Genomic DNA, 25,705 nt, shown 5'->3' on the forward strand with positions numbered 1-25,705 from the left:
TGTAGACGCAATAGCCTTGTGGGCAACATTGTCATGTCATAGCTGTGCAAAAGGCAACTCTTCAAGTCTCAGCTCAAAGTTCAGGCTTATTTGTTAATAATCAGTGACTAGTCTGCGTCTACTTAAAAAAAATCTGAAGTCGTTCAAACCCTATTATGTGTTTATAAAAGACAATTACTGCAATATCTCTATCATGTTTCACAGTATTACTTAGGGGTGTAATAGTGTGAGATTTTCATGGAATGATAACAGTCACATGTCACATTATGGGGGGGCGTTCCAGAAATCCGGCGCCAGTATCCTTTTATTCTCTCTTCTTTCTAAAAGAGCACGAGGCGTTGTTGCAAATGCCTCGCATTTCCTGCGGCTCGTGCAGAGCCCCTCTCCTCGGTGACGACCGTCACATCATCTGTGTGACATGCCTCGGACGGGACCGCACGCAGCTCGCGCTTTCCAGGGGCGGCTGCCCCTAGTGTGATGTGATGGCGCTGCAGACCCTTCGGGCTCGCCTCGCCACCTTCGACCAGGTTCCTCCTCCTGCCGCTGGGCCGCGCCGTAAGAAATGCCGCGACCAGAGGCTGCCAGAGCGGTCGGGCAACTGCACGCCGGATGATTCCCCGCGTGCCTCGCCTTCGCCGGTCACCTTCTCTCAGGAGGAACAGCGCCCCTCTCATGCAGCGGCCTGTTCGGTTTCCTTCGGTGGCCCGTCGCCAGAGGAAGACGAGGACAGCCTCTCCACTGCCGCTTCGGGTAGCGAGTGGTCAGTTTCTGTCTCGGAGCACCCCGCTTCGACGCAGACCGCCACGAGCTCCAAAAACAATGCTGACGCGGAGCTTATCCACGTGCTCTAAGGCCATGGAAGACCTCGGACTCGAGTGGTCCCAGCCCGAAGAGCCAACGCGCAGCAGACTGGACGAGTGGTACCTAGAAAGCCGCCGTCTCTCTTCTCCTCAGAAGCCCGTGCCTTTCTTCCCTGAGGTACACGACGAGCTTACTAAATCTTGGAAGTCTCCCTACTCTGCTCGCGCGAGATCCGCCTTTTCCTCAGCGCTCTCTACCGTCGACGGAGCCAAGGAAAAAGGCTACGAGTCTCTTCCCCCCCTCGAAGAGGCTGTCGCTGCGCACCTCTGCCCGCCCTCCTCCAGAGGATGGCAGGCCAGGGCGCAGCACCCTTCCAAGCCCTGCCGCACCACCTCTGCTCTCACTGGCCGAGCGTATGCCTTCGCTGGCCAGGCTTCCGTGGCCCTTCACACCATGGCTGTCCTTCAGATGTTCCAGGCCAGACTTCTCCGCTTTTTGGACGAGTCTGTCCCCGACTCTGAAGTTTTGAAGGACCTTTGCAGCGCGACAGACTTGGCCCTTCGTGCTACTAAAGCCATTGGAAAGAATATGGCTAACCTGACGATCTTAGAGAGGCACCTTTGGCTGAATTTGACCGAGATGAAGGACGCGGATAAAGCCTCCTTCTTGGACGCCCCTATCTCTACTACCGGTCTCTTTGGTCCGTCAGTTGTGGGCTTCACGGAGCGTTTCACCGAAGCGCAAAAGGCTTCTCAGGCTATGAGGCACTTCCTACCCAAGCGCTCCAGCTCTTCAGGCCGGGGACGCCCTCAAGGTAGACCGCCACCCTCTCAACCCGCTAAGCCGGCTGCGCCACCTTCTCTGCCTCGCTCCTCTTCTGGAACGCGCCAACGCTCCCGCTCCACGAACCGCAGCAGGCAGCCTGAACGCCGGGGACCTTGACCCAAGCTTGTGTTGAACCCCGAGCCTCCGAAGCCGTCCTAGCCACAAGGAGAAAGAGGAGATGGTCAGGCCTCGCCTCTGCCGGACCCCCATCTCTCCCTCCCGGTCTCCCAGTTCCCTGCACCCAGGTGACTGCCGACCTCAGTTTCGCAGCCAACGAGCCCGTTGTCAAACGCACTCGCCTGCACACAAACGCCGGTATCACGGCGACCCAAATAAATCTCAAAAAGAGCTTTTTCTCTGTAGTAAATGTGCCCACATATCAGTCTGCACTCCTACACTCATATACCCCTCCCACCCATGCTATAAATGTCCCGGCGCCCACTCCACAGTGCACGCCGCCACACATAAGCATTACCCCCTCTATGTCACAAGCACAAAATGGCAGCGCTACCGAGTTCCCTCTAGTAGGCGACCCTTATCCATGCCAGCTCCAGCCACTATCGTGTCGGGGTCAGGCCTGGCAACCCATGCCCGGTGTATCAAATTGGGTTGTGAACATAGTAAAAAGGGGCTACTCGCTACAGTTTGCTCACAGCCCGTGGTCGAGACCTCGGTGAAAAGCAGCGTCAGTCACGTGCTTCGCACCGAGATTTCGAAACTGTTAGAGAAGGGAGCGGTGGAGCCCGTTCCCCCATCCCGAAGCGAGTCGGGCTTCTACAGCCGATACTTTCTCGTTCCGAAGAAGGACTGAGGGCTCAGGCCAATCCTAGATCTAAGGCATTTGAACAAAGCTCTAATGTCTCGCTCTTTCAAAATGCTGACGGTGAAACAGATCCTCGCGCACATTCGCCCCGGGGACTGGTTTTTCACGATAGATCTGAAAGATGCATACTTTCACGTTCAGGTAGCCCCCCACCACAGGCCATTCTTGAGATTCGCCTTCGAGGGGCAGGCTTATCAGTACACGGTCCTGCCATTCGGGTTATCCCTGGCGCCCCGCATGTTTACGAAATGTATGGACGCGGCATTAGCCCCGCTCAGGCTGAAAGGGATGCGGGTGCTCAACTACCTCGACGACTGGCTAGTGATAGCCCAGTCTCGAGCACAACTACTAACACACAGATCCTGGCTCCTCAACCATTTAGACTGTTTGGGTCTCAGGATCAATATCGCCAAGAGCTCGCTGTCCCCCACTCAAAAGATATCTTTTCTGGGCATAATTCTAGACTCGAGACTCATGAACGCGCAGCTATTTATTATGAACACAGCGCTAGCTATCCGTCCAGAACATGGCGGCTTCATTCAAAGCCGGGACTCGTGTTCCCCTGAAACATTTTCAGAGGATGCTCGGCCTTATGGCCTCGGCATCGTCAGTGCTCAGGCTGGGACTGTTACACATGCGTCCCCTCCAGCGTTGGCTACACGCCCGTGTCCCTCCTTACGCATGGAAATGGGGCCGTCTTCCCGTCAAAGTGAACCACAGCGTTGTCAAAGCTTTGGCTCCTTGGACGGGGACAGAGTGGTATCGGAGGGGCGTGCTTATGGGCACGGTTACGAAGTTGAAAGTGGTCTCGACAGATGCCTCCACTCGAGGGTGGGGAGCCCTACACGAGGGCAAGCCGATCTCTGGCCTGTGGACAGAAACAGAGGAACGGCTGCACATAAACTGTCTAGAGATGAAAGCGGTCACCTTATCGCTGAGAGCTTTCCTTCCACATATAAAGAACCACCACGTCTTGGTTCGTACAGACAACACGTCGGTGGTAGCGTATATAAATCGCCAGGGCGGCCTGAGATCACATTCTCTTCACCGCATGGCGAAGCATCTCTTTTTATGGGCAGAGCACAACCTGAGCTCCCTGAGGGCGGCTCATGTGCCAGGTATTCTGAATCTGGGTCCGGATATGTTATCCAGGGGACCCATTCCCCCAGGGGAATGGTCTCTTCACCCTCAAACGGTTCTCTTAATTTGGAACACCTTCGGCAGAGCGAAGGTGGATCTCTTCGCCTCAGAAGACAACACTCACTGCCCACCATTTTTCTCCAAACGCAGGGACGCCCTGGCCCATGTCTGGCCCAGTCTCCCGCTATATGCTTTCCCCCCGATCGCGATGCTGCCGCAAACCATCAAGAAAATCAGGGAGACAGCATCCACGGTGCTTTTAATAGCCCCGCTCTGGAGGAACCGAACGTGGTTCTCCGATCTTATTCAGCTGTCAGACACAGCCCCATGGCCCATTCCGCTGAGGAAAGACCTCCTCACACAGGCGAAGGGGAAGATCTGGCATCCCAGTCCCAAATTATGGGCCCTCCACATATGGCCCATCAACTGGTATTGGGAAACCTCTCTGACAGAGTTATGAACACTATTGCGGAAGCTAGAGCCCCTAGGTGGCTCTATACTCTGAAGTGGTCGGTGTTTTCTAACTGGTGTGCCATCCGAAATATCGACGCACGCTCATGCGAAACAGCAGAAGTGCTCGCTTTTCTCCAAGAGCTACTGGACGCGGGTCGTTCCCCCTCCACGCTCAAAGTTAATGTCGCCGCCATAGCAGCTAACCACGCTCAGATCGCGGGACATTCATTAGGGAAAAGTGAGCTCATTGTACGTTTTCTTAAAGGGGCTAGGAGATTGAACCCCCCTCGCCCTCCCTCGGTCCCTATTTGGGACCTCGCGGTGGTTTTAGATGCTATGAAGGGTCCCCCCTTCGAGCCACTCCAGACCGCGACCATAAAGCTTTTCAAAGTTAAAAATTCAAAACCGCGTTTCTGCTGGCTCTGGCCTCGGTTAAATGTGTGAGTGACTTACACACACTCTCAGTGAGCCCGTCCTGTCTCGAGTTCAGGCCCAACAACTCCAAAGTTGTTCTCAAACTGAGACATGGTTTTATACCCAAAGTGCTTTCTACCCCTTTTAGAGCACAGATTATTACTCTGCTTCCATTACCCGCGTCTCAGGGTGAACAGGACGCGAACCTACTCTGCCCGGTCAGAGCTTTGAGACTGTATCTGGAGCGCTCCTCCCCCTTCAGGCAGTCGGACCAGCTGTTTGTCTGCTTCGGCGGCCGCACTAAAGGTTGTGCTGTTACGAAGCAAAGACTCTCACACTGGATAGTGGACGTGATCTCGCTGGCATATGAGTCTAAAAACCTGACTTGCCCTATAGGCGTTAAAGCCCACTCCACTAGAGGCATGGCCTCATCTTGGGCTTGGTCGTGTGGCATTTCTTTGGAAGATATCTGTGCGGCGGCAGGCTGGGCCTCTCCGTCCACTTTTATCAGATTCTACAAATTGGAGGTTCCAGCTCTACAAGCAGGGCTTCTCTCCATCTAGGCTCTATCTTGACCCTGGCAAACAGATTGCCTTACGTTTTGGCCTGTACACATTAGTCCTTAAGCACTATTCATTCATCATAAGATCCGACTATGTCCGATCAGCTGTTCAAACAAACCGACTCTTCCAGTTCTTCATTCCCCTTATAAGCCGCCTCTGTCGGTCTCGGGGGTTTATTAACATGTGCTTTGGGTATACTGGGTCAGTCAGCACACACGGCACTTTACATTGTGTTCCCCATACGTAATACGAGGAACCTCTCTCGAAAGGGAATGTACTCGGTTACTTTCGTAACCTCGGTTCCCTGAGAGAGAGGAACGAGTATTACGTTCCGTGCCGTGTTTATGCTTTTCAGGTATCGCTTCAGTCGATCTTAAAACCTGACACCTATGGCGAATTAGGGTCTTATATAGCCTCCTGTATGCAAATATAAGCACCTTTTACGGCGGGCTTTCTGGAACGGCCCCCATTGGCTCTCAGCCGCCTCACCATAGGTTCCTGCAGTTGCCGCGGCCCGGCCAATCAGAGCGCTCCTCGTGCTGGGCTATGGCCGTACAGCGGCACTACGCTTTACATGGATACCTTTATTAATAAAGTTTTGCTTCATATTCTCGAGAAAAGGAGTTTTCCCCATACGTAATACTCATTCCTCTCTCTCAGGGAACCGAGGTTACGAAAGTAACCGAGTACTTTTTTCAGCTTGATTTGAGTTTCCCTCAACAAATGCATTAAGATTAAACTCTTCCAGCTTCTTCTCTGATGTCAACAACACACAAACTACAGCTGACCACTGAGATGAAAAGAGTTTGACATCACTCATCACTTGTAGGAGAAACTGATGAGAATCCACTGACAGACCTAGAAGGAAACGCAGGAAAAGGTCCAGATGACCATTTTTACTATGTAAAGCCTCATCCACAGCTCTCTGATGTAAGTTAGATAATGTATACTTCAAAAACATTGAGAGGTCAGACAACACATTAGAGAAGACATGTGTGCAGTTTGTAAAGGTGAAATGCACATATAGAGCTGCTAGATGTTCCTGAATGCTCAGATGAACAAAACAGTACACTTTCCTCTGACACAAGCCAAATCCCTCTCTGAAGATCTGAGTGCACAATCCTGAGTACACTGATGCTTCTGTTTCATCACACTTTCTAAGGTCTTCCTCATAGAAGATCGCGTTGCCTTTCACAAGCTGCCGATAAGCCAGTTTCCCCAGTTTGGGCAATTTATAAGGTTAGTGAGGTTTGTGCAGCATCAACTTTAGGAGACAAAGCAGTTAAAAGAGTTAATTAAAATAGTTATTTAGTAGCAGTTTTGCAGTATCTTGCATGCAATACCTGTTTCTTTTACTGTTGTTCTTTAGCCTGTTTTTGATTTCCTGGCACTTTAACATTGTGTCCTTACCGACACAAGTCATTACCGCAGCACTGCTCTATTTCTATTTTTTTCACATTTTCATTTGCAAAAAAATATTTTAACACTTAAGATGACATGATTTACAGATTGAAATTGCAAAATCTGTCACAATTTATTTTATTTATTTTTTGACAATTGACATCTAAGGTTACTGTAATGTTTTACATGGCATAGAAAAAAAAAACAAGAAATTCCCTATTTTGTATATTATTATTTTTATATCAGTATTTTCAAAACTGCATAAAATTTGAAAAAGCTATTTAAATATGATAATTTTTTATAGAAACGAATAAAGGAAAATGTATGAAATGAGCGTTATTGTAATGTTGCGGTAAGGACACTTTTTTAAAAGATGACCCAAAAAACATAAAAAATAAACATGTTCCAGATTAAAATCTTTACGACTACATTACATTTTGTGTACATTGTTATATGTAGACCATGATGGTTAAAATGTAAATTCATAGAGGTTGATATATATATATATATATATATATATATATATATATATATATATATATATATATATATATATATATATATATAGTGATAATCACACAACAAATAAACAAATATGCAGCGGGAAAATACACATGGTTATGACAGCTTTAACACCATGGTTATTTTTTTCATACATTTATTATGAACTAATGTTTAGTTTTATTATATTTATTACCATAATTATCATTTCTATACAATTTCGTTCAGTCAACATTTCACCCTATTTTCATTGCTTGTGTTTTGCTTGTTTGTGCATGTAGAACTTTAAGGTGCTGTATAGGGATGAAGTCTAAAATAATTAATAGACTGACTGATATAAGAACACACACACACATGTCTGGTTTACTATCTTTGTGGGGACTCTCCATAGACGTAATGGTTTTTATACTGTACAAACTATACATTCTCTATCCCCCTACACTGCCCCTGCCCCTAAACTACCCATCACAGGAAACATTCTGCATTTTAATTTCTCAAAAAAAAACTCATCCTGTATGATTTATAAGCCTTTTGAAAAAGGAGATCTTTGGTTTTACTATCCTTATGGGGACATTTGGTCCCCACGATGTAATATAAACAAGGACACACACACACACATTTTTTTGTGTGTGTTTATTGTATTTTTATTTTTACGTCTTTTAGATTTTTTGCTATACATCTTAAGATATAATTATAAATATTTGTAATTATACAAAAAAAGGTGTAGTGTATTATCTACATTTTAAGAAACAAAATAAACAAAAACCTTTCTGGAATCAGCCAGTCGAGGGCAGTAATGAGCGGCCTGTGTCTAATAGTACAGTTAAACGAAGAAGAGGAATGTCCTCTGTGTAGAGATTTCAAGCATGGGCTCCAGAGTCACACGCATGATTAGAAACTTTAATTTGGAGAATCGCGCTTTCCGAGAAATAAGCAAAGCCAAACCTCGAGCGGCACCGCGACATCCAATATCAGCCAGTATTACACAAGAAGAAGCTGCAGGTAAGATGGCTATTGTGTTGCTCATGAGAACTGTTTTAGGGGTGAGGGACCATGCCCACTGTTTTTATAAGAAATCGGATTTAGTTCTTAGATATGTTTATATGTTTAGTTCTTAGTTAATTTCAAACTTGGTTAAACTCTATTTGTGTGATTGTGTTGCGTACTGCACCAAATTATATGGACACCCACGTTTGATAAGGGTTTAACTCCCTCTTGTGTAATTGCTTGTCTACTTTAGTGTTTTTGATTACATCAATGGCCATGTTAGACACAAGTTTTAATCTTTTTTTTCCACTTTGTGGGTTGGGTCAGATTCAACACCTTATGTTGCTTGTATATCTAGGTCTCCATTGAGTAGCTGTGAGAAAAGCCAAATATGTTTAAAGAGGGTGTTCACATACTTTTGGCAATGCAAGTTACATAGTTGTCTGCATGATCTGACGTATGTGTTTCTGTGACAGCGACCAGCATTGCAGAAGAGATTCAACAGAGGAATGACCCACTGCTGTCAATGCTTAAGGATGTTTATGTGAAGTCTAAAGATCCAGATCCTCAGGTTTGAAGTTTATGACAGTAAAGTCATCAAGTTGTATTACTGTGGTATCACATTATTTCAGATTCATATGCCTATTTTCTCAGAAAAGACCTAAAGTACAGGTCCTAGAATAAACTACATGTTTGAGCTGTTTTTTACGGAAATCACCATGCACTGACATATCTTAAAATATGTCAGTGCCATTGTTTTGTCTCAAGATGCACACCAGTAATGTTTTTAAGTCGCGTTCATAAAAGCAACTTAAATGTCCTGAACCAGAGTCCTGCACGTGTCATTTTTGGTAAACCCACACCCACAGTACTTGACAGAACATCCAACCTGTTATCCAACAGCAGCACTAATTTAATTCCTTACCCATTCTTTTTGACATAAAGACTGCGACCCGACATAAAGACTGCGACATAAAGACTGCACATGCATTAAATATACATCAGGTAGACCAAAAATGTTTACTGAACATTGCAAACCACATTCTAATTAGAAACTTTTTGACATCTTCAGACTACAGAGCGCAAACACATAGCACAGGGCATAGGAGCAGCTGAATATCAGTGCAGTGGGTACCTAATTGTTTCTAAATATAATCTTTGCTATTCGACCCGCAGTGTGCAAATTTAACATTATTATTTCACCCATTACATTAAATATTAGCAGGTACCTGTCCTTCTTGGTGGATAAAGTTTTCTATGCACAATTTGATTTAACCAGAGTCACAAGACTCTATCCAATTACTCTATCCAATCACATTGATAGATACAAATCTACTTAAAATAAGTATGAAAGAGAATTTGACTTGCTCGACGAACAAGCGGATTACTACACACATAACAAAAGACAACTAGCGAATCACCAAAATGCAAGAATGATTCTGCATTCATTTAGTGTAAGTGGTGATCGATAGTGGATAATAGTATAATATATAATGAACCGACGGTAACAAGGTTGTGCTGTTGACGCTCACACAGCCTCTCGAGGAGAAATCACAGCACATGAGTGCCACTCGCACAGAGAAACTGTGGTAAACATTCAAAATGTGAAGTTTTTATATTTATAACATATTATACAGTTAAACATCACACAACCAAGTGTGCTGTTTTCCTGATGACAGTTCCATAAACAATTAATTAACATTAAGTCACTTACATTTTAGATGCAATACACTGGTGAGAATATTGCTTCAGAATAAATTATATTTACAACATACATAAAAAAAATGACACTTTTTTTTCTAGACAAGCTATTTTTTACTTGGACAAGTGAATGTAAATTAAAGACACCACTTCAAATGTACGCAAGTAAAAGTTGACCATTTTTAAACGGCTCAAAATACATTTTCTGATTTAATTACAGTAACACAAGTATTTTTAATTTGTTACTTCACACTCCTGTAGGTGGGTGTTCATTTTGGTCTCAAAGTTATAAATCAATGGCCTGTCAATTTTACAGACAGGGTTTAGATTAAGCCAGGAAGGATTAAGCCTCAATTCAATAAGGGCATTTAAGTAGCTTTTTATAAATGTGACACTTAATCAGTAATATGTCTAATAAATAATAACACTGTTAATATATAAAGTATCCGTCAGACATTTTCACTCTGGTTAATAGTGTTATTCAACCTGGTTAAGTGTTAGTTTGCAAGTTTCATTGATATGATCTCAAAGCTTGATGTGATCTCAAGCTTTGCAATCTTCTGCACTAAGAATGCACTTATTTTATTTATGTAGTAGGTCTCTAAAACATTTTGGAAAAATGCTGTGTGCATGCCGTACACTCACTGTTAGAGACTGTAATTTATTTGATTTTTAAAATTTCACACATACTGTGCATGTGCAGCTTTTTGCCAGACAGCTTTCATTACTAAAAAAGTGCTGCAGAAGTGCTGTATTTTTGTAGGGCTTCCATCACCAAAAGGATTTTTCCATTGTTTTCTGGATTAATGCAGAAAATAAGCTCTGTGACCAACAAAAGTTTAAGATTCTTAAATGTTTTGTACATCTTGATCGTTTTCTCAAATAAACACATCTTTAGGCTTCAACATTCAATCGGCAGAAATAAAAAGCTAACCTGAGGCTATAAACGAACTACACAACGGTTGCTCAACTTTAACGCCACCATCACTAAGCTTCCAACAACTCTTCCAGTCTTTATTTAAAAAACATTTTCCCTGAAAGTTTGAGTTATAGTAGTTTACAAGAGCAACATTATAGACACGACGAGGCTGTGAAAGTGCACTGGTGAGCAGATGAGTTTACCTGTTCGGCTATTGACGTTTAATGTCTAGGACAACCTCCGTAGTCTCATTTAGCTTTTGTTAGCAACTGCCTTTTTCAAGACAAGAAAAAGCTTTAAAAAAAAACATGAGGTATTATTGCTGGTTTGTTTTGTCATAGAAATATCATATAGCTTTTTTGTGTTCCCCACAGACCTTATTTCAGGCATTTAACCTAGAACAAAAAAGTGCCCCTTTTTTCTATCATCGAGCTGAAAGGTTCTCATTGCGTAACTGTTCTATTCCGTGCAGATCCAGGCCAGCTGTTCTAATTTTTCCACTGTGGAGCTAATAATGCTCTTTAGAATGTAAAAAAAAAAAAAAAAAAATCAGTCATTGCCTTGGTAACACAACGGTTTACTGATGATATGAGATGTAACGACCACATTATGGAGGATGACCAGATTTGTTTTTTGTTTTTTATTAATTTGTGTTTACGTCAATCAAATAGAGCCTTTAGTCAGCTATAGAGAAACTGGTAGCCAGGCAACCAATCCCTACTTCACTTCACAGATTCTAACAGCATGGTTAGACAACCGTGCTGAGAATTCCGGGCCAAGAACGGTTTGTAAACGTGCTATGCCGTACCAGGCTCAAGTGGAGAAACAAATGGATCCATTCCTTACAATTCTAAGAACCGTTCGGCCCTACAGTGGAAAAGTGGCTATAGCTGTGAGATATTACACAGATTTTCCAGTCAATATAGAAACTAGATTCATACCGCATTCTGTCTGTGTCGTTTAGCATGTTCCTGACGTGTGCACTGCCCTCTACTGTTGTGACTGACTCAGTGCTCTGTGCTCCTGCAGGGTGAAGCAGTCAATGCGGTGAAGGTCAAGCAGGAGACTCAGCGAAGACTGCTGAAGTTCAGTCTTCCAGGCGACCCATATGGTTTCTCTGATGTCACTGATGTTCCCAAAGGCAAACTGTCGCTTGTGGAAGCTTTAACTGGCCTGAACAATCACAAACGCATGCCCAAAACATGGACTCCAGAGAAACTGGCACAAGAGTTCTCTCTGGACCCAAAAGATGCCAAAGCACTGACAGAATTCTTTTTTCCCTTTGATGTGAAAATCATTCAGCCAAAATCAGAGACGAAGCAAATTAAGGATTCTTAGCACATATAAACATATGAAATATGTCGCTGAAACGCACACAATGGATAATTGCCTCAATACAAATGTTTTTGACATTTTGATTATAGTGTATGTTATTTGTTTTTGAGTGGCCTGTCTATTTATTGGTTCGTCTTATTTAAGCATAGTATATCCCAATGTTTATTTTTAGTATTTAGATAAGCATCAGACAATTTCTTGTGTAAAACATTAGTACAGATTATATTTCTCAATAAACATGCAGAACTTGGGGTGAACAGTTTCAAGCAATGCATTTGTCAGATGTCATATTTATTTAGACAATAAATGAGGATCCACTGCATCAATCATTTTGATCCAATGAACTGAATTTAACAAGGTGAAACATTCCAGTTTCTCTGCCATACTTGAATATTTTATAATTATCCACGATTGATGGAATTTTCCGGCTTTCCTTGTTTTCTATTAAGGAAGTGCTATTGCTCATTTTCTGCTTTTTGCTCAAAAAGTTGCTTTAAAAAAAAAAACTACCCACATTCAAATGTCAATTTAAAAAAAAGTGCATGAAGCTAGTATAAACAATTTTTTTGTTAGTTTTGATCAGAATTGTTGGCACCCCTGGTAAATATCATCAAAAATTGCTGTAAAAATAAATCTGCATTGTTTATCCTTTTTGATCTTTATTTTTTTATTTTTTATTTTTTTAACTAACCTTTCATTGAAGTTAAATAATTGAAAGTGGCGGGTAAATTACATTATTAAATAAATGCTTTTCTCAAACACATTGGCCATAATTATTGTCAGACATTTATTAAATACTTTTTACAATCTTCTTTTTCCGAGATAACATCTCTGAATCTTCTCCTATAATACCTGATGAGTTTGGAGAACACCTAACATGAGATCAGAGACCATTCCTTCATTTAGAATCTCTTCAGAGTCCAAGATCTATGTTAGTGGTGCTTCTCTTCAGTTCACACCAATAATTTTCTATAGGTTTCAGGTCAGGAAACTGGGATGGTTATGGCAGAAGCTTCATTTTGTGCTCAGTGACAAATTATGTGTTGATTTTGATGTTGGTTTTGGATCATTCTTCTGGTGGAATATCCAACCACAGCCCATTATAAGATTTCTAGCAGAGGGTGTAAGGTTTTAATTTTTTTTTTATCTGTTGGTATTTGCTAAATTCATGACACCATGTATCTGAACAAAATGTCCAGGACCTCCAGCAAAAAAAAAATATAGACCCACAACATTAAAGATCCAGTGTTGTGTATTACTGTGGACATGGGGTACTTTTTTTCCTGTTTGCACCAACCCCATCTGTCTGATAACTGAATATAATGGAGTTTTTGTTGCTAATTGAGCAAGAAGGATTTTTCTTGAATCCCTCCCAAACAACGTGGTGATGTAGGGGTTGTTTGAATATATGCTTTCTGACCCCAAGAACTAATCTGCAATTCTCAATCATTGATCCTTATAGAGTCTTTGGCCACTTTAACTTTCCTCCTCGCCATGCATTAAGACAATATAGAAAGCACATAGATTAGCTAACAATTTATTAATAATCAATATACAGAAATAAGTTAAATAACATGTTAATGATTAGGGTATAAAGAAATGAGCATGGGTGCGTGTTGATGCAGAGCTGCGTCATCTGAAATCTTGTCAGAAGTTGGAGTGAACTCTTCACAGGTCATCTGCCGTCTTTATGAGAGGCTAGATTCCGACTGGAGCTGACGAATGCTAGTTACCTCAGGATTGGCGTCCTGAGATGGAACAGAACCGGAAAATAAGTGTAACTGCTGTTCAAAGCTAGCCTGGGAAAACCCAGGCAACTTCCGGCAAATTTAGATTTAACTTTAGCCGTAACTCAATTACTAAGAATAGTCTGGTTTAACCAGGCTAGTTCAAAGCATTAGGCAAAGACAATCATGTGCACTGATAAAACTGGAGTACAAGGTTATGAGATGCGTCTTTAATCTAGATTTAAACTGGGGGAGTGAGTCTGAGCCCCACACAGTCCTCAGCTAATGTAGGGACTAATGTGAATCTCCTCAGCCACACCATTGGTGGTGGCTGAGGAGATTCCCCCCTTCAATATGTAAAGCGCTTTGGGTGTCTAGAAAAAGCGCTATATAAATGTAATGAATTAATTAATTAAATTATTATTATTATTATTATTATTATTATTATTATAAGAAAGGCTATTCCATAGTTACGGTGCCAGCTGAGAACGTTCTTCCTTTAGTGGACTTAGATATCCTATAGGTACAACCAGAAGCCCAAAGTTTACTGCTTTTTAAAGATCATGTTGAGTATAAGGTGTTCAAAGATCAGTTAAATACACAGGAGCTAAACCATTTGGGTTTAGGGCCTTATAGGTTAGCAATACTTTATGATTGATTTGGAACTTAACAGGTAACCAGTGTAGGGATGTTTACGTTTTTTTATTGTGATCATATTTTCTTGTCCTCAAAAGAACTCTAGTGCTGCTTTTTGAATTGTATTTTTTATACGATTATCATTAGTATCGATTAGCGCAACTGATGTGGGCCTTATGGCCATGCTCATGGGCTTCACTCTCGATCATCTGTAAAACCTGGACATTCAACACGTGGCTTACTGTACTGAGGCAAGTGATAACGATTTTTTTTTTTTTGAAATAGCGTTTACACGCGTCAGACCAGCAGATGTCCTCCGTGCGCAATGCATTTCGAGTGAAAGTTTCAGATAGCCTAGTTTCGCTTGTTACTAAATCAGAACTTTAGACAAACACTATATTGTTATGTTGTTTATTTCAGAGTGTTTTATATTTCAAAACCACTGCTGACCACAGTAGCCTACTACAGTTCAGCTAAAGGCGATTCATTCCCGTCCCATTGACACCCGCAACCAAACCCAGCTGCACTGATTACGATCATTGGCCACAATGAAAACACCAGCAGGAGACTCCTGCATTTTCATTGGACAATGTTGTGTCAATCAAATCCCGCACAGAAGTGTTGGTTTGGTTTACTCCCAGCGTTCGGTGAATGCGGACAACGCGAGCGTCACGGTGTGTTTGGGATGCATATGAGAAATCAGACGCGGGTACAAAATGTATCATGCATTTCTCTGCGTTTAAAACGAGCGTTTGCAGTCGGAGAAACAGCGATGTTTTAAAGCAGTTTTCTCAGGACTTTTTAAACTAGACATGTTTACACCAGTTTTTTTTATTGATTCATCACCCTAAAACGGGGAGATTTTCGATGGACATTTTTTAAAACGTTTAACGTTTGTCTTTTTTGAACAGAAACGTGTCCGTCTGGTTTTATAACAACACTCGAAGAATAGATCGCTTGAGGTCGTCTGTAAGTATATTTTAGGTGGAAATGTTGGGTTGTCTGAGCTTCAAACATCTGGCGAGAGAAGGATGTGAATCTGAATCTCAGCGAATAATGATGTGAATGATGCTGCATCATTTATTTCAAATAAGCGACAGAGGAGAATCAAGGTAAACAGCAACTTATTTAATGATTGTGTAGAGCAATATGAATATGATTGTGATGTTATCTACTCTTTCCTCCATTTTAAATCACTTGATCCACTTTCAAGGTGAATCTTTCAGATTTGTTCTGTTTTAAGGAATATAAATTGAAGGAAATTTGAGAGGTAGTATTTTCTCTAGATAAATATAACATCAGTGCGGAAAAAACATTTTTCACGAGTCAAAGTATAAGAATCATATCTCTACAATTGTTTTCTCATGATTTATGACATCTTAGATGAAAGTCTGAAGCCTTTGGTCCAAAAAGTATCTATAATTCAATGAGCTTTTCATCTTGTTTCTTCTTCTGTTCTGGCCTAGGCCCTTTCTGTCTCTAAATTGTGGATTTTAGAAATGGAGGAATGTTCTAGGTTCCAAGCATCAAACAGTCTTGGACTTCTGTCAAGGCCCCTTGAAGTGATTGTGCTTCACAATGGATGGGTACATTTTTTCAAACATAGATGAAGAGACACTTAATCATTTTATTCCTGTTGCTAGGATCCACAACTATTCAGTATACATGACTGTCATTTACTCACAAGTTTGGCTCTGCTGTCACTATGGTTTCAGCTTACTGTATCACTAATTCTGTCTCTATTCTGTGAGATGCTTTCCTCTTCAGTTTGAATTAAAGCTTTTAAACAAGCCTATTATACGCTCCAATGCAGAAATACTTTGGTCTGATATCACTTTCTTCATGGATTATTCTGTATTAGTCAAAAACATGTTCTTGTTACCTTGGTAGAAAATCAGCCAAGACCGGTGAATGTAGGTCAAGGTGGAAACGGTTGCAAGATTGGGGTGAAATAATTATCTGATTTTACCTGGTGTGTGTGTGTGTGTGTGTTTGTGTCTGAAGATAATTATGTTTGTGTGAGTATGCATGGGTGCTTGCATGTGGGTGGATGAGTATCTTTAGCATAAAGTGTCTGAAGACCATTGCTTTATTCTCTCGTTGTTTTTCCTAGATGCGATTGGGAAAGTGGCACCTTGAAAATTATTTTACGCCTAGCCTTTATAAAGAAAGCTTTTGTCAGCTTGCCAAATAAAATGCTCTCTTTGTCCTCTATAGTTAAAAAGGTACACTTTAAGCCAGGGCTTATCAATTCTATAAACAAGTGGGCCAAATGGGGAAAAATCTTTTGGGCATAGGAGTTCGATATGATTGTGCCCAGTATGTTGCTTAGGTAACTGCAGTCTTGCCTTTAGTAAGGCTAATTAACCATACAGGTGCTGGTCATATAATTAGAATATCCTCAAAAACTTGATTTATTTCACTAATTCCATTCAAAAAGTGAAACTTGTATTCATTACACAGAGACTGATATATTTCAAGTGTTTCTTTATTTTAATTTTGATTATAACTGACAATTATAGAAAATCCCAAATTCAGTCTCTCAGAAAATTAGAACATTACAGACCAGTACAAAGAAAGGATTTCTAGAAATCTTGGCCAACTGAAAAGTATGAGCATGTACCGCTCTCAATGCTTAGTTGGGACTCCTTTTGCCTGAATTACTGCAGCAATGCAGCGTGGCATGGAGTTGATCAGTCTGTGGCACTGCTCAGGTGTTATGAGAACCCAGGTTGCTCTGATAGTGACCTTCAGCACTTCTGCATTGTTGGGTCTGGCATATTGCATCTTCCTCTTCACAATACCCCATAGATTTTCTGAAAATGAAATCTGCATCTCCATAAAGTTGGTCAGCAGCAGGAAGCAGGAAGTGCTTTAAAACATCCTGGTATACGGCTGAACCTTGGACCTCAGAACACACAGTGGACCAACACCAACAGATGACATGGCACCCCAAACTGTCACTGACAGTGGAAACTTTACACTGGACCTCAAGAAACGTGGATTGTGTGATCTCCTCTCTTCCTCCTCTCCTCTCTTCCTCCAGACTCTGGGACCCTGATTTCCAAAGGAAATGCAAAATTTACTTTCATCAGAGAACATAACTTTGGACCACTCAGCAGTCCTTTTTGTCTTTAGCCCAGGGGATAGGCTTCTGACGCTGTCTGTTGTTCAAGAGTGGCTTGACACAAGGAATGCGACAGCTGAAACCCATGTCTTGCATATGTCTGTGCGTAGTGGTTCTTGAAGCACTGACTCCAGTTGCATTCCACTCTTTGTGAATCTCCCTCACATTTTTTAAATAGGTTTTATTTCACAATCCTCTCCAGGGTGCGATTATCACTTTTGCTTTTACACTTTTTTTCTACCACATCTTTTCCTTCACTTCGCCTCATTATTAATGTGCTTGGACACAGAACTCTGTGAACAGCCAGCCTCTTTTGTATCTTGCCCTCCTTGTGCAGTAGCAGTATTAACATTAAGTGACATGGCATCTGACGCACAGGAGCCAATGGCACATGTCGCGACACACGCAGTGGCACTTCCGGTTCTCATTGGCATATGTCAGTGGATAGTGACATGGGTCGCGACACACGCAGTGGCACTTCCGGTTCTCATTGGCATATGTCAGTGGATAGTGACATGGGTCGCGACACACGCAGTGGCACTTCCGGTTCTCATTGGCATATGTCAGTGGATAGTGACATGGGTCGCGACACACGCAGTGGCACTTCCGGTTCTCATTGGCATATGTCAGTGGATAGTGACATGTGTCACTGACACTGTCACGAAACGCTGACACTGGCAGTGACACTGAGTCGCGGAACATGTCGCTGTATGTGACACTCACTGGCAGATGAGCTGAACAACTATACTCACGTAATTGTGGCACAAAAGCCACAATAAATATCCTATTTTCGTGACTTTTTTCCCCTCTTAAATAAATGTTAATCTAACTTGTTAAATTTAGTAATATGTGTTAGTTTGTGACAAGCAGTATCTGAGTGGCATGTGCCACTGAATGATTTATGCAATGCCAATATTGGTGCCAATGTTGTTGATCACGCAAACTGCACGTCCTAGAAAACACGTACAAACCATCATAAGTCACTACAAATATCGCATTAATAGTCGCATCCGTTACTGTAGTAAAGCTTTAATTTTGCATCATGCTGCACGCTCTCCTCTAGGTGTCAGTATAGCCAGCGCAAAGATACACCATAACTTAAGACAGTTGAGGAACATCAACGGGTGGTGTAATTGACATTCTGTTTGCAAGTTTGACGGTAGCAAAAACAGTATCTGATAGTATCAGAGTCTGATATGTTAAGACAAATTTGTAAATACTTTATCAAATTTATTTTTTACATACTTAGGCCTACTCAGTCATGGCTTTAAAATTTCACAACTAATTATATTGGCATTGCATAAATCATTCAGTGGCACATGCCACTCAGATACTGCTTGTCACAAACTAACACATATTACTAAATTTAACAAGTTAGATTAACATTTATTTAAGAGGGGAAAAAAGTCACGAAAATAGGATATTTATTTTGGCTTTTGTGCCACAATTACATGAGTATAGTTGTTCAGCTCATCTGCCAGTGAGTGTCACATACAGCGACATGTTCCGCAACTCAGTTTCACTGCCAGTGTCACCGTTTCGTGACAGTGTCAGTGACACATGTCACTATCCACTGACATATGCCAATGAGAACCGGAAGTGCCACTGTGTGTGTCGCGACATGTGCCATTGGCTCCTGTGCGTCAGATGCCATGTCACTTAATGTTAACACCGTCTCTCTCCTTGTGCAAGGTGTCAATGCCCATGATTGTGTAACCTAGAGAACTAGACTGACCCTGCGTCCCAATTCGCATACTATCCATCCTAAATAACATTTGAAAATAGAATTAGTATGTCCCAAATTGTAGTATGTTGAAAAGAGTATTCCAAAGATTCTCGGATGGTTTACTATTTCCGGTCCGAATTCGAAGTATGGATCGATGGGCACTCTAACAGCTAATATTGCCCACAACCCATTGCAAGTTGGACGAGGATTCGATTAGAACTACAAACGCGGATAAAAAGCATTAAAAAACTACAAACATGACGGATGTGGGAGTTTGACGGTTAAGTAGAGAAGTTTAGATAAAGGGGTTTGAGTGACCAACTATCAATATTTAACCTGACAAAAATATATTTATTCAGTGTTGTCTACATTATATTTCACCTGCAGCAGCATTGTGAACTTTTTGTAATGACACGTTTGGCCATTAACTTTTAAATGCATCATTATATTTAAACTGCAAACACATGAGGAGAGTCTCTGACCCACAAAGACCCACATATGGCAGATCAACGAGCAGCTACATTTCTCTCCGATACGGTAGGAGATTAAACTGAATGTGGTGGATTTGAACTGTGACTAATCTGACTATGATTGTCAGGGCAGATAAACGGTGACGGGATGCACGTAACTAAGCGACAGAGTCCGTTAAAGATGGCGAAGTAGTATGTCCCAAAGCTTGCATACTTTAATGCTACACACTCAAAAGTATATACCTTTTCTTCAGAAAAAGAGTACATACTTTTAGGATGTAGTATAAGTAGGCGAATTGGGACGCAGAATGAGAGACCATTTAAAGGTCTTGCAGGTGCTTTGAGTTAATTAGCTGATTAGTGTGGCACCAGGTGTCTTCAATATTGAACTTTTCACAATATTCTAATATACTATTTTTCTGAGATACTGAAATTGGGAAAAAATGAAAAGAAATAAACATTTAAAATATATAAGTATGTGTATAATGAATTAACATAGTTTACAAGTTTCACTTTTTGAATGGAATTAGTGAAATAAATCAACTTTTTGATGATGTTCTAATTATATGACCAGCACCTGTACTTGGCAGAAAAATAATTTATTCTGATTATTAATACATCTTATTTTAAGTTTTGGACATTGTTATATTATATTTATGTTACAGCTATGTTATAGCTATTATATGTTATTTACGACGATTTTACCACCGATATTTACCACCATGCAATAAGACACTCAAGGATATGTGTTAAAGTGAAATCACTCAGTCTCTATTTGGTCTGCATCATCCATGGTAAAACTGCCTCACCCACAAATTTCATCATTTACTCACCCAAATGTCATTCCAAATAAGTCTGACTTTCTTCTGCAGAAAGGAAATTAAGAAAGTTATTATATTCTTAAGTAAAAGAGGTAAAAATATGTGGCCAATTCCATGTCAGATCAGCCAAATGGTGAACCAAATGTCAATAATTATTTGAGTCAAGTTTTTCTTTTTCTATTTTGAAAATATCTTCTTTTCTATTCTACAGAAGATAGAAATGGATGCAGCAGGTTTGGAACAACATTAGGTTGAGTACATTTTGGGGTGTACACTTTTGTGGACGAGTGGCACACATGCAATTGCGTGTTAGCCTAGAATTTGACTGTAAAAGTTTGAAAATAAAAGTAATATACACAAGCATGATAACCACATTGGCTGTTCACTAGCTTAGTCGATTGTAATCAGTTGAAAAAAGAAATCATCCTGAGAGCTTTGGATGGGTATAGCATAGGGATATTCAATTAGAGGCCCAGTCTCTATATTTAATTCCCAGTAGAAGTCTGGACACTATGTTCTTGGAATAAATTTCCATCTGGGTTGCTGTAGTTAGAATTGCATGCGGGTTCTTTTACTTTGTTACTCCGTTCTTTAACTTTGTAAATGAAAAAATATATATTCACAGCCAAAATAGTAATGTTAGATGAGTATATATGGCCCTGGGTGTTTGATAATGTTTCAAAAAAGACAAGAAGAAAAAAACAATTGTATATGAGTTGATGGCTTTAGGTAAATAATAGAGAATATATTATGCCGAAAGATCATTACAATAAATGACCCTGAGCACTTGTGGTGTGTACTGCTCCATTGTTTCGATGTGCTGCTCACTTTTAACTGTAGAAACGGTAAAATAAGTGCTTCCGTTGTCATTTTGTCATGAATTAAATTGATTAAAAGAGACAGTGAAGACATACAATGTTACAAAAGATTTAATAAATTAAATACATTAATGTAATAAATGCTTTTCATTTGAATTTATATTTATAAAAGAATCCTGAAATATAAAATGCATCATGGTTTCCATAACAATTTTATGCCGCACAACTGTTTTCAACATTGATATTAATGAGAAATGTTTCTTGAGCAGCAAATCAGCATATTTGAATGATTTCTAAGGATCATTGGATTAATGATGCTGAAAATTCAGCTTTGATCACAGGAATAAATACATTTAAAAATATATTTACATAGAAAAATATAATTATATTTTGCAACATTACTGTTTTTACCTGGTGAGCATAATATACTTTTTAAAATAAAAATTAAAAGGTTGTCAATGAGCACTGTATTATTCATATACTACTTTATTGTCTATAAATAACTTGAGATGGCCTAAAAAAACACACATACACCATATATTGTCGCATTGTGTGCAATGTCTTCATGTTTCACCAGTCAAAACATTTCTGCTTTTTATTCAGCTGTTGCTAGTAGCTGGATGCCTTTGTCCATATAAGGGATTTATTGAGAATAAATGAAACATACATTACACAAGAGGTTGTGATCACCTTAAGGTTCAGATCACCTTTTTTTTTAAAAGATTAACCACTTAAACTCCATCCCTTCAGACCCTTTTGAATAAATCTTGCATACAACATGACACAGACAAACTTCTTTTTTCCTCTGCTCTCTGGAATTTAGTGGAAACAGCCCAGGCTGTCTGCAGGGTCCTAGAGCTCATGGGGCCTGAGTTACACACTTTAAAAAATGAATTTATAAAAAATAAAAATAAAAAGTGCCCACTTTTTGGGGGGGTTATTACAGCTTTGACAACATATATGTTTATGACTTTTAGCAGTGTTTTAGGTAACTTCAAAGGGTTTCCAGTAAAAGGACAAAAATTTACACCAAAATTTTTAACTTAGTCTATGTGTGTATGGGAAGCTTTTCAATTTGTGTAGGCCAAATCCAGGCAGAAATCCCAACAGGCATTTGTATAGTGCACCCAGTGGGTTCTATTTGCTTTTGATGCGACGCTTACATCTGGTGTGCCATCATTGGTGGCGTGATGTAACTATTTTTAAATAAACCTACTTTAAACCTGTGGTCAGCTGGCAGCTTCACTTTACTATTACTCTATATTGTGTGTTACATGTTTGATTGAGATTGAGACAAAGAGTTTTTGTGATATAGTAAATTCTTGCACAACTGATTTCTTAATTACTTTCCTTTGCTTCCACAGGGTCTGCCTCCATGCTGAGATGTGTGCTAGCGACCTGTCCAATAGACTGAGCTTGCTCTCATTACCATGTAACTGCAAAAAGAAGAATGCTTTATTCCTCCACTAGTCTGCCGGTGGCTTCAGGGCAGCCTAGCGCCACCCTGAACCCACAACCTAGGGCGCTGACCCAGCCAAGAGCCATGGAGAATTCCTCCGAAAAAGTCAACAGCTCGCTGGAGTTCCGGACTCTATCGGAATACATAACACCTTCCTCTGTTTGGGAGGACCCCGTTCAGGGCCTGAACCTGCCACTACAGGTGTTCTTTGGGTTGGTCATTATCTGCGTGCTGCTGCTGGCCTTCCTTGGAAATATGGTGGTCTGCTTCATGGTTTACCAGAGAGCCGCTATGCGCTCCGCTATTAACATCTTACTGGCCAGTCTTGCCTTTGCCGATATGATGTTAGCGGTCCTCAACATGCCTTTTGCCCTAGTCACCATGGTGACCACGCACTGGATCTTCGGAGAGGTGTTTTGCCGTGTGTCAGCCATGTTCTTCTGGATGTTCGTGATGGAGGGAGTAGCTATTTTAATGATCATCAGCGTGGACCGTTTCCTAATCATCGTGCAAAAGCAGGACAAGCTTAGTCCACGCAGGGCCAAAGTGTTAATCGCAGTCTCGTGGTCTCTGTCTTTCTGCTTTTCTTTCCCTCTTTCCTTTGGCCATCCTACCCTGGACATCCCCCCCAGAGCACCACAGTGTGTTTTCGGGTACACAGTTGATCGTGGTTACCATGCCTATGTGATGCTGATAATGCTGTTGTTCTTCTTTGTACCATTCCTGGTGATGCTGTACACGTTCATGGGCATTTTAAGTACACTCCGCCACAATGCGCTACGTATCCACTCCCACCCTGACTCGGTGTGCCTAAGCCAGGCCAGCAAGCTGGGTCTGATGAGTCTGCAGAGGCCCTTTCAGATGAACGTTGACATGAGCTTCAAAACACGTGCCTTCACCACGATCCTCATTCTGTTCTCAGTCTTCACCGCATGCTGGGCTCCGTTTGCCACCTACAGCCTGCTGTCCACCTTCAGTCGTGCATTCTACAACAGGCAGAACTTTTTTGAGATCAGCACGTGGCTACTGTGGATTTGCTACCTCAAATCAGCCCTGAATCCTCTGATCTACTACTGGCGTATCAAGAAGTTCCGTGATGCCTGCCTTGACCTGATGCCCAAGTACTTCAAGTTCCTGCCGCAGCTGCCTGGCCACACTAGGAGACGTATCCGCCCCAGTGCTGTTTATGTGTGCGGGGAGCATCGTTCTGTGGTATAGTGGAGGACTTTTTAACTCTGGAGCTTCTTTTGTAATTCTTATGGTACAATCTTATCAAGCTGTGATATGTTTGGCCTTTCTTAAAACTGCAGGACGTTTTAGCTGTAAAAGATTGTACATATGAGAAGGTTTACAGAGCCTGTACATTAAAATACTTAAATTGCACAATGTTTTTATAGGATTTAGAGTTTATTAGAAGTGTGTTCAGTACATATCAGTCAGGTGCTGCTATATTTGGTGAAAATGTGCAATCTTCTGTTTTATGCCATGAATGTTATATTTTGTGCTGTATTTGTTTTTATTTTCCTGGCTTTGTGATCCGTTTTACCTAACATTTCTATTTAATTTTATTATTGATTCTTCAACTATTCTTTTTTTAATTTCACGGTGGAAAAAAGGAAAAAGGCATTTGACAACGCCTTAAGCATGTACCAAACTGATAATTATATGACTTTGTGAAAATACATTATTTTTATGTGATTTATTTTTTCTTTTTTTTTATTCCTGGAGGTGAATAAAATCATGGAAATGAAAAAAATCGTAATTCATGGAAATTAATTTGTCATATATATTTTTCTAGTTATTACTCGTTGTGAGTGTACTCTTCAAGGTTTTGGTCCCACTTTATATTAAGTGTCTTGAACTACTATGTACTAACATTTAAAATTAATAATTTGATACAATGCACTTATTGTGTACACACTTGTTTGTACAATGTGCTCTGATTTAAAATAAAATAAAATGGCTCCATGTAATTACAGCTATAATTAATCTCTGTAATTACATTTCATAATTATTGTTGACCCTTTCCTTACCTTTTAACCTACCCTTAAACCTACTCATACCTCTAAACCTGTCCCTCCTAACCTTACCCATATCATACCTCAATAGTAGCAAAAGTGTTTTGCAATACAAAATCAACAAAATAACTACATTGCACTTGTTGTTTTTTTCTTTTATGTAAGTACATATAGCTATGGACACAGAATATAAAGTGTGACCAAGGTTGTTCGCCCCTTGTCACGAATGAATGAAAATGCCTCTGAAGTTTATTTGGTGAAAAGGTGGGAGAAACCTGTCAGTATTTGTGTAAAGTACAGATGCAAGGTTGTTGTGTGTATATTATCATATGAACAACAACTAACATGGCGTTAATAAACAAAAACAACAAACAACCAGCCATAGATATGTTTATTATCTTTTTAATAATGCTCCAATGTTAAATGGCAAGCATTTAAGAAACTGTTTCACCTATCTGTCGGTTGTGACAGGGTCAGTTTTTTTGTGGCTTGTTTTGCTTTGCAGTGTCCGTGTGTGCCTTTGTAGTTTGCCGGCTTCATTCAGATGATGATTTGTTTCAGGAGGTAAACCCTGAAGCTTTGTGAGCCTGAAAGGTAATTTTCCTTTACTACTGTCCCTCGTGGGGTTCATTATTTCTCCAGCCACTGCTAATGAGGATGCTGTGGGCTTTAGAAGCTCATCAGAACCAGCCTGTGGAACTCTATTACTTAGCAACAGTATGTATTACTTGGCAACAAGCTTGTATTACTTAGACATGGTACACGTTCTGTTGGGAGTTTTTGTTTTTTTGGAGAAGCTACTATAACATTGACATTTAACATGGTTTCTCTGAGGCACTTTGTGAGCTTGTATTGTCAGTAACAATAATCTCACATACATAGTTCAATTTAGTAAGTGATAGTAGACAAAATATTTTTAAAATATAATTTGTTGCAAAAATATGTAGTTGTTCCTAAATGTAATGGCTCATCTTTTACATCAACATCAACTATTATGATCTTCTTTAACAAGAATTGTAAAAGACATGGAATCAATCAAT

At 40.8% G+C, this 25,705-nt stretch overlaps 2 protein-coding genes across 3 annotated transcripts; both read left to right on the forward strand.

Moving 5' to 3' along the window:
* Positions 1-7,720: 7,720 nt before the first annotated feature.
* Positions 7,721-12,626, forward strand: ndufaf4 (NADH:ubiquinone oxidoreductase complex assembly factor 4). Its single transcript, XM_067417424.1, has 3 exons — positions 7,721-7,923; positions 8,385-8,479; positions 11,558-12,626. The coding sequence occupies exons 1-3, from the start codon at positions 7,788-7,790 to the stop codon at positions 11,864-11,866; spliced, it is 540 nt and encodes a 179-aa protein (XP_067273525.1). The 5' UTR covers positions 7,721-7,787; the 3' UTR covers positions 11,867-12,626.
* Positions 12,627-14,865: 2,239 nt separating this feature from the next.
* On the forward strand, positions 14,866-25,021 carry gpr63 (G protein-coupled receptor 63). Of its 2 annotated transcripts, XM_067418576.1 has the most exons (3): positions 14,866-14,935; positions 15,138-15,338; positions 22,553-25,021. In XM_067418576.1, exon 3 carries the CDS (start codon positions 22,639-22,641, stop codon positions 23,863-23,865), a length of 1,227 nt encoding a protein of 408 aa, XP_067274677.1. In that variant the 5' UTR covers positions 14,866-14,935; positions 15,138-15,338; positions 22,553-22,638; the 3' UTR covers positions 23,866-25,021. The 2 variants fall into 2 exon arrangements, with proteins under 2 accessions (XP_067274677.1, XP_067274676.1); XM_067418575.1 differs by having other exon boundaries at positions 14,879-15,338.
* The last annotated feature ends 684 nt before the right edge of the window (positions 25,022-25,705 follow it).

Source organism: Pseudorasbora parva, chromosome 15, assembly GCF_024679245.1.
Source record: "Pseudorasbora parva isolate DD20220531a chromosome 15, ASM2467924v1, whole genome shotgun sequence".
In the NCBI taxonomy this organism is placed as follows: domain Eukaryota; kingdom Metazoa; phylum Chordata; class Actinopteri; order Cypriniformes; family Gobionidae; genus Pseudorasbora; species Pseudorasbora parva.

What these genes read in the sequence shown, in the direction of transcription:
- ndufaf4 (XM_067417424.1), top strand. Translation starts at nt 7,788, where the DNA reads ATGGGCTCCAGAGTCACACGCATGATTAGAAACTTTAATTTGGAGAAT. An exon ending in TACACAAGAAGAAGCTGCAG is followed by an intron (nt 7,924 to 8,384) that starts GTAAGATGGCTA and finishes TTTCTGTGACAG; the next exon opens with CGACCAGCATTGCAGAAGAG. An exon ending in CTAAAGATCCAGATCCTCAG is followed by an intron (nt 8,480 to 11,557) that starts GTTTGAAGTTTA and finishes GTGCTCCTGCAG; the next exon opens with GGTGAAGCAGTCAATGCGGT.
- gpr63 (XM_067418576.1), top strand. Translation starts at nt 22,639, where the DNA reads ATGCTTTATTCCTCCACTAGTCTGCCGGTGGCTTCAGGGCAGCCTAGC.